We start from the raw sequence: 10,031 nt of genomic DNA on the forward strand, positions 1-10,031 counted from the left end.
AGTGACGCCTCTTGACAATGCTCCACCCGATCTGGGAATCATCTGATTATCGATTATTGATTTGAAATATTTAATTTAAAAGGAAGAATCTCTTTATAATATGATTATAATTGTAACGTAATATAATCCCTCTAAAATTAAATAATATCAAGTAGTAATTGGCCAATGACACAACGGGCTTGTGTCGATCATAGCCTTCCAACATGGTAGAAAGTGGTTCTTATTTTTAAATCATTATCGTTTCGTGCTACATCCGAGGGCTTTGATTTCAAAATAAGAAATACTTGTCTATTACATAGAGATGTATACATTGAATTAGAATCTAAAGGTCGGTACGTGCTACAGCCGTAGGCCGTTGGAGACTGATTCAATTGTACGAAATATTGGGTTAGACTTGACTTAGAATATTGAGTTTGTCGTGCCACAGCCGTGACTCAATTATTCAAGAGGCTAAACTTATATTAGGGAATAACATAAGATGTAATTGACAAGAGTGTTCTGCCTATTGAACATCACATGACGTTTCGTGCCATAGTCGAGGTTGTGTGATGGAATGTAGGATCCTTATTCCCACTAGCATTATGAATGCTAAATTTTCACTTAGGGGGGTTGAAAAAATTAGTTAAACTAGTGGGAGACACTTATGAATAAAGACCCGATTCATATAGTGTTTTGAAATGAAATTGAATATTTGCTAAGTGTTGTTATGTGTTTATCATTTACAGATTTACTATACTCGTTATGTCTTCTGCACAATCACTCCGGAGCATACTAGATGCTCACAAGTTGACCGGTCCTAATTTAGCTGTTTGTTTTCACTGTAACAAGTTGGGGCACTGGAAGAGGAACTGCAAGGTTTACCTTGCAGAATTGAAGAAGAAGAAGGGTAGTAAGACTACTGCTTCTGATTCAGGCATGTTCATGATCGAAGTTAATATGTCACTAGGTCAAATTTCTACTTGGGTATTAGATACCGCCTGTGATTCTCATATTTGTAATTCATTGCAAGGACTAAAGGGAAGTAGGACTCTTGAAAAAGATGAGGTGATTCTACGTATGGGCAATGGAGCAAGGGTTGCGGCCATATCTGTAGGATCATTTAGTTTACATAGGCCTACGGGCAAGACTATTATTTTGAATAATTGTTATTACGTTCCCTCTATTGTGAGGAATATTATTTTTATTCCTATGTTGGATGTGGATGGTTTTTCATTTATTATTAAGAATAATGAATGTTCTATCCTTAGATATAATGTTCTTTTTGGACGTGGCATTTTAAATAATGGTCTGTATGTATGTGACGTAGAGCATGATTTTCTTAAGATTGAACAAACTAATAAAAGAAAATGAGATGATGAAAATCTGACCTATTTATGGCACTGTAGGCTAGGTCATATTAGTGAAAATAGACTGCGGACATTGCATAAGGAAGGGTTACTTAAACCCTTTCATTTTGAATCATATCCTATATGCGAGTCTTGCCTATTGGGTAAAATGACCATATCTCCATTTAGTGGACATGGAGAGAGGGCTGCAGATTTGCAAGGATTGGTACACACATATGTATGTGGACCAATGTCTACGGAAGCCATGGGTGGATTTTTGTACTTCATTACTTTCATAGATGATAGATCTTTATTCGGATATGTGTATTTGATGAAACACAAGTCTGAAGCCTTTGAAAAGTTCAAAGAATATAAACATGAAGTGGAGAAACAAACCAAACACAGTATTATAACTCTTCGATCAGATCGAGGTGGTGAATACTTGAATGGAGAGTTTCTATATTATCTCAAAAAAAATGGTATAGTCACCCAGTGGACTCCTCCATATACTCCACAGTTAAATGGGATATCTGAAAGGAGAAATCGAACTTTGTTAGACATGGTTCGGTCCATGATGAGCTATGCGAATCTTCCAGTATTCCTATGGGGTTATGCATTGGAAACCTCAACATATTTACTGAATAAGGTGCCTTCCAAATCTGTTCCTCAAACACCATATGAGATATGGAAAGAAAGGAAACGGAGTCTTAAACATGTTAATATTTGGGGATGTCCAGCTTATGTCAAGAAAGTTGACCCAGATAAGCTGGAATCTCGATCCGTAAAATGTAATTTTGTGGGATATCCTAAAGAGACTTTGGGGTATTACTTTTACACCGATCATCGGGTGTTTGTCTCCAGACATGCTACCTTCTTGGAAAAGGAGTTTATCCTTGAAGGAAACAGTGGGAGCAAAATTGAACTTAATGAAGTTCAAGAAGCACAAACTACTACGGATCAAGTGGAAACACCTGTTCAGACTGAACAACCTTCTGTGGAACAGCCCATTCATAGGACAGGGAGAGTGTCTCGCCAACCTGAGAGGTTTTATAGCCTTGTCATTAAGAATGATAATGAGTTGTCAATCATTGATGATGATGACCCTGTGACCTATAATGAGGCTATGAGTAGTGTTGACTCGGAGAAATGGCATAATGCCATGAAATCTGAAATGGAATCTATGTATACCAACAAAGTATGGACTCTGGTTGAGGCGCCTGAAGGTGTTAAGCCTATTGGGTGCAAATGGGTATACAAAAGAAAGATTGGAGCAGATGGCCAGGTGGAGACCTATAAGGCCAGGCTCGTGGCAAAAGGATTCAAACAAAGATAAGGGATTGACTTTGATGAAACTTTTTCGCCTGTAGCCCTGTTAAAATTCAGATTTTGCTTGCGATTGCTGGTTACTACGACTAGGAGATCTGGAAAATGGACGTGAAAATGGCCTTCCTCAATGGGGAACTTGAGGAGGAAATGTATATGACACAGCCAGAGGGTTTTCTTTTCAAGGGAAATGAACACCTAGAGTGTAAGCTGCTGTGAACCATATATGGTTTAAGGCAAGCTTCTCGTAGATGGAACATCCGTTTTGATGAGACAATCAAAGAGTTTGGTTTTATCAAAAACATAGATGAACCATGTGTCTACAAGAAGGTTAGTGGAGCGCGGTAACATTTCTTGTATTGTATTTGGATGACATACTTCTTATAGGAAATGATATACCGATGCTACAATCAGTCAAAGTATGGCTATCGAAGAGCTTCACCATGAAGGACTTGGGAGAAGTATCCTACATTCTCGGTATGAAGATCTATAGAGATAGATCTAGAAGAATGATAGGTCTTACCCAGGGTACATACATCCAGAAAGTGCTTAAAAGGTTTAGCATGGAAAACTCCAAAAGAGGTCTCATACTGATGAGCCATGGAGTGTCCCTTTCCGAAAAAATGCCTCCTAAGACACCTGAGGAAAGAGAGCGTATGAGTAAGATTCCTTATGCTTCAGCAATAGGATCTATCATGTACGCGATGTTGTGTACAAGGCCTGATGTTGCTTATTCAATTAGTGTGATGAGCAGATATCAGTCCAATACAGGTGAAGACCACTGGAAAGCAGTGGAAAACATCCTTAAGTACTTGCGAAGGACTCAGGACATTTTTCTTGTTTTTGGTGGTGAATCTGAGTTGAAAATAGAGGAGATGTCAACGTCGAGAGAGTTGACACACATAACAACGTAGCAGTCCCACTCAAAAAGCCACTTTCTCAGAGTCACTTTGATCGTCATAAAGACAAGATGGGTATTAGATACGAGAGTGATTGGCTTTAGTACAAGTGGGAGATTGAAAGAGATATGTCCTAAGTCCAATCATGTATGAGGATTTAGGAATAACTTGTATGTAATCTGTTTTGATTTCATTGATATTAATAAAAGACTTGTTTTGTTTTTATTGCGGGCTCTATCTATTTAAATGTTTAAATAAGATATACCACAGTTTAGAGTAAAGCTTTTTCTGGATTGTGATGAGATCATAATAATGAGACCTAAAATATGATAACTCTAAACTTAAATAGTTCCTGGTCGTAGGATTACTAACTGGTAATTAATAATCCGCAAAGATCGGTACATACTATGCTTGCTTCATTATGAAGGATGTCTGTTCTCATAGACATTTGTGTGGTGACACTATAGCTAGTATGTAGGTGCTTATTATAGAATAAGTTCACTGAACATGACTCACACAGCTGAACAACTGATGGAGTTCACTCACGTGTCAGCAGTTGTTCACATAGTGATAGTTGTACAAGTATCCTTAGACTTGAGGTCATCATAGTCATCTTGTGTACACTGAACTATGCTTTGGTTTAGTTCTTAGTCTCAAGGGATAATTATAAGGGCTCTGCTGGGTATAGGAATTTGTACACGAAGATAGTGTATGATCAATAAAGGATCTACCCCTTCCAGTGTAGGAAGAGAATGTTCAATGTTGATCCACTTATGTTAGTTCAGGAATCTCTTACCAGAGTGAATGAAATTAGAAAGGAGTTTCTAATTTACATTAAATAGAACTAAGCATAGTGAATGGGAAAGCAAGTGATTAAATAAGATAGGCTTGACACAAGTTTCATGCCTTGTATTTAATCGTGACATTGCAGGGTAGAAGGAATTAATTGTACGGTAACTACTCACTGAATATGTTCTTGGTATTCTAAGCAGTGAATTCGTATTATCCGGATAGTCACGATATGCTGAGAAGTATCCCTCACGATGTAGAATAAATATGATTAATTAATTAATCATATTTAATGAATTAGAGAATTTATATAAATAATGATAAAATAGTTTTATTATTATTTATTTCTACTATCGGCTTAATATTGAACCTACAGGGTCACACCATAAAAGAGAATGATTTAAAGGTGGAGAAATTAATTAATAATGGCTGATAATTATTTATTTATGAAATAAATAATTAATTGGAAAATTTAATAATTGATTAAATGAGATTTAATTGATTATAATTTAATTAAGAAAAAGTTCTTAATATTATTAATTAAGAATTTAATTTTTGGAAATTAAATCAAGTGAGAGAATTATTTCTAAAGCGTTTAGAAAAAGGATTAATAATTAAAAGGTGTTTTAATTATTAGTGAGAATAATAAAGGCTTAATAATAATAATAATATTTTATGGAAAAAATTTCAGCTGAAAATTTTGCCTATAATTATACTATTATAGACCCTATTTTTGCCTCAACCTAAAAATTTTACAAAACCCTAATTCTCTCCACCTCCTCCTTCTCTATTACATCGTTTTCTTGGTGGATACCGGTGGAGTGCTTCACACTTGAGGAGCAGCTGCTAAGGATCTCCGCTCGTGGTTCTTGGATCGCTATTAAAGACCTCCATCTTTCCATTAATGTAAAGCTTCTTAAGGTAAACATACTGAACTAAATATTATTTTTCGCATGGATCCTGCGGAGGGTTTCGGTTTTTTTAAGATTTAAATTTATGTTTTCGTTGCGTTTATGTGCTAAAAACCCTTCACTTCATATTTAGATACTAGCCCTTTTCCTTTTCCTTCACAAACTCTAGGGTTTGGTGCATATTCCACAGTTTCAACATTTATCTCTTTCTCTCTCTCTCTTGCTCAGCAACCAATGCAATGTATCCTCCCTTCTTCCTTCATTTCTCCAGCTTCTCATCTTGCTCTATTTCAAGCTCATAGGTCTTTGGAATCCCATACAGTCTGTCCAAGATGAATTCCTTGTAATCTTGAGAGTTTCTTAGTGAGACTGTCATAGGCTTCCATTCCTTTGGCGGAGATCTAAGGAATTTGAGGTTTGAGTCTTTTGTCTGATAAACTATTCCATGCAGCTTTAGAGCGACTCACTTTCTTTACTATGAAAATGCTCATATCGCTGAATCAAGAGTTGCATATTATTTTCCCTTACCTGCTCAGTTCCATCACATATAACTTGAATTGTATCTCAGACCTTTTTAGCTGTTTTACAATTTATGATGTTGTCAAACATGTCACCATCAACACCATTAAAAAAAATGTTCAAGGCCTTCTTATTCTTATGAAATTGCTCAATATCTGGATCAGACCATTCTGCTCTAGGCTTTGGGATGGATGGCTCATTTCCTGTAGCAGCTCTCATAGAGACATGAGGACCTTTTTCAATGCAGTCCACATATTCTTCATCTTAAGAGAGGAGATGCAGGTGCATTTTCACCTTCCAATTGTGATAATTTTCTTTGTCCAGAAATGGAATCTTTACTCCACCATCTTTTTTGCTCATCTTGTTAGTTGTTGTGATCTTTAAACTCTTTGTTCTTCAAGAGCTTGCTCTGATACCAATTGTTATTCCCAAACAATCTAACAAAGAATTACAGAAGGGGGGTTGAATGTAATTCTGGTGTTTTTTTATTTTAAGAATTGTTTTATCTTAAATATATAACTGTGTTTGATTTAGCTAAGGTGCGGAATGAAAGTATTGAAGAAATCAAACACAAAGTAATCAAATACAAGTATTTAAAAACTTTTCGGTGGATTGAACTTTTTCACCAGAGATATATATAAAATCGAGAACTCTGTGATGCAAGATTTGCACACAACTGCTTACAAGTAGAACTTACAAATAACAGAGAAATTCTTTACAGATACAGCCTTTTCTATTTCTCTGGTAAATTGCTTGCTAACTCGATATTGTTCTACTTGTTACCCTTGATTTATATATCACCAAGTTACATGATGAAAATACAAACAAATAAGATAAAATGTTTCTTAGTCTAATTATATGCTTCTTCATTTCTCTATCTAGCATCTTTGAATATCTTCAGTTTAGCATGGAAATGAAAATGTTTCTTTGTTCTGAAAAACCTGTAAATAGGCTACCACATTCCATTTGCATCTAGTCAACCAATGTGACTGTCATGTCACTATTAACTGCTATTTGAATTTAAACATTCGTTGAAACTTCATTGGATCATCCGTTGAAACTGTGTTGAATCATCCATCGAAACTTCACTGGATCATCCGTTGAATGTGACTTGGGTCATCCGTCGAAGTCTTGTAGAATCATCCGTTGAAAGTCTTCCATAGCAGTTAACTCTATTTGGCTTATGCAAAATTACAAGGCATCTAATATTTACAATTAGCCAACCTCTTTTGTATATCACACTAGTAGTCAATATGACTTTAAATATCCTACAACTTCTAGATCTTTAAGATATTGTAGAATGCAGAAATGTGTTACAAAACTATTTGATACATAAGCTACTCTCTCAACAGATGTTAAAGTGATTATCCGTTGAAAGTTACAAAATCACTAAATTAAATCTACTAAGGTGTTTTGTTTAACTTATCATCAAGTACACAACATATTCCTAATAGTTACAACAATCCATATATAAGAAAACAACTTTATGTCTGACCTACATTAATACGACCACATAAACAATGCCCGTACTTATATTTTTTAAATACACTTGAAAAACCATGAATATCGGACATACACAAATTCCAATAAATATCAACATATATTAAACTCGAACATCATATACAACCAACAAATTTGTCATGACCAAAATCATCAAAACTGGAAAAAAAACAAATTATAAACAAGACGCGATATACCATCACTCAAAAGTCTAAATAATTATTGAGCACCTGCCTTAAGTAATACTTTTCGCACATTTTAGTCAAAAATTATTAGAGACTATAACTTTTATTTTCTAACAAAACTCGTGAAAGATGAATTTTAAAATATCATACACTTTTGCATTCTAAAAATTTTTCTAAAAAATGGTTTATAACTCGCACGGATTATTATGATAGGTTATTATGATAGTAAATATGTAGTTATAAAAAAAAATTTGTGGACGTGTATTTTGAAAATAAAAACTTGTTTATGATAATTGAGAAACAAGTTTAGCCATACAGATTATATATAGTCGTAATCTAATTCTATAGTGACCAATACATTATGGTAAAATTATTGAAAGTACTGATGTTTAATGAGAATATAGAAAGGCAATATGAATAGATTGAATTAGTAAAGACCACTTCATGGTCAATAAATAATGTTCCATCCTTATCTTATGATGATGACATACTATATTTATCTGATTATCATATTCATCGCTCAAATTTAACACGAACAAAATGGTTTTTCCTTACAATTGTCCGTGGTATAATTTGTCCTTGCCCACACATATCACTAATTACTAGAAATATTCTCCCAACCATTAAACTTTTTCTAGTTTATCTTCCACTTGTCATACTCTTACTCTCACTCCTTGCATCCACAGCCAACTAACTGTACTAAAAACTAGGACTTGTCATGTACATTACAACCATTTAGCCATTCATTTACATCCTTACTATTATAAATTCACTGCACACCTTTTTTGTAATATGATCTTGTACATTACTATTTCTCATGCATGTTTGTTTCTTCACAATTTACTAGTATACATTCATTTTGTTTTTCATTATGGCAATGGTGGTGGAGGAGAGTAATCACAAGGAAAGTACTAGTTCAATATTGCACTATTGTAAGATATGTAACAGGGGATTTACTTGTGGCGGTGCTCTTGGGGGACATATGAGAGCACATAATATTGCAGAGGTGATTGATCGCATTCATGGAGATCAACAACATCAACCAGCTACCTCTAAGGCCGATTACGGGCACGAGTCCCAGGGCGATAAGCATTCGTATTATCTTCGAAGGACGTCGAATCGATTTGTGAGTTTCCGGTCGTCGCCGCGTGGAGATTATTATGGTAAGTCGAGTTTCGATGAGGACAAAATGTCGGTTTTTTCGTCGTTAGAAGGTGAGGGTGGAGGAGCAAATAGGGGTTATATTTTGGAATATCTAAGAGCTAAAGAATTCCAAAGTTTTGATGAATTTCGGATTTCGAGAGATGAAGAAGATCTTGCTAATTTCTTGGTCACATTGTCGGCAAACAATTCTTGTAATGAAGAGGATTATTACAATAATAAGTCTAAAGAGGTGGCAAAAGGGTTATTTCAATGTAAAGCTTGTAAAAAAGTTTTCAACTCCCACCAAGCATTGGGAGGACATAGAGCCAGTCACAAGAAAGTTAAAGGATGTTATGCTGCGAGATTTGATCATTTGACCTCAGCTGATACTGACATTGCTAATGAAGATTCCTCCAGCCACGATGAATTCTCAACGCCGTTGGAACTTAATATTACAACTAATAATCTGAATAATCATGTCATGTCTCATGCAAATTCTGGAAAGTCTAAGATGCATGAATGCTCTATATGTCATCGAACATTCTCGTCTGGACAAGCTCTGGGAGGGCACAAGAGGTGCCATTGGCTCCAAAGCGATGGCGCTTACATGCCAAGTTTTCATGAACATTTCCAAAACTATAGTGCCCAAAGTTTCCAAAATGTGGGAGTTATGAGTTCCACAATGCTTGATCTGAACCTTCCTCCTACCCTCGATAACACAAAAAGAAATATCGCAAAAATCAACATGAATATTGAAGACAATGACGAAAAACAAATTGGCCAAAAGAGTAATCTGGAAGCTGCTATGGGTCTTTCATTGCATGATTATAGACTCGGAGAAAATGGTAGGGAGACAAAGGTGGTAAAACTGAGCAATGTCAACAAAGAAATGGAGTTGGATCAAGTGTCTTCTCCATGGTTGCAGGTTGGGCTGGCTTCAACTACTGGTTAAAGCAATATTTTGTTTTTTTGAAATCAATAAACATTGTTTATAATGTAAGTACTTACATCATTAAAGAATCATCAAAGATATCATCAGAATACAGATATAATTGTAATAATGTTATGAATCATTGTAAATAAACTGATACTTTCTTACGGTCTTCACTATAAAAGTTTGCATAATTGTCGATCAGAGCTGTTTGCAGTGGTGTGCTTTGAGTAATCATTAATGATAAAAAAAAATGGTTTTGAAAATTTCTTGTTCCGTTTCTTGTTCACAACTAGGCCATGGAAGAGCTATAAACTACCAAACAAAAGATAAACATATAACACCAATTTGGTTCAGTATTACATCAGTAATCAAGTTGTGGCTCCACGTCTTGTCCGGTGAATGTTCAAATCACGGTTAACTTAGGCAACCTATCGATTTCCAGCCAGATCCAGCATCTGCAACAAAGAGCTGATGCAGAGTCTACAGAAAAAATAATTGGCTAA

At 35.3% G+C, this 10,031-nt stretch overlaps 1 protein-coding gene across 1 annotated transcript; it reads left to right on the plus strand.

Moving 5' to 3' along the window:
- Window positions 1-8,240: 8,240 nt before the first annotated feature.
- LOC141679041 (zinc finger protein ZAT9-like) lies at window positions 8,241-9,703 on the plus strand. The gene has a single exon (XM_074485523.1). The coding sequence runs from the start codon at window positions 8,323-8,325 to the stop codon at window positions 9,544-9,546; it is 1,224 nt and encodes a 407-aa protein (XP_074341624.1). The 5' UTR covers window positions 8,241-8,322; the 3' UTR covers window positions 9,547-9,703.
- Window positions 9,704-10,031: the final 328 nt, after the last annotated feature.

The sequence above is a fragment of the Apium graveolens genome, chromosome 8, assembly GCF_009905375.1.
Source record: "Apium graveolens cultivar Ventura chromosome 8, ASM990537v1, whole genome shotgun sequence".
Lineage (NCBI taxonomy): Eukaryota > Viridiplantae > Streptophyta > Magnoliopsida > Apiales > Apiaceae > Apium > Apium graveolens.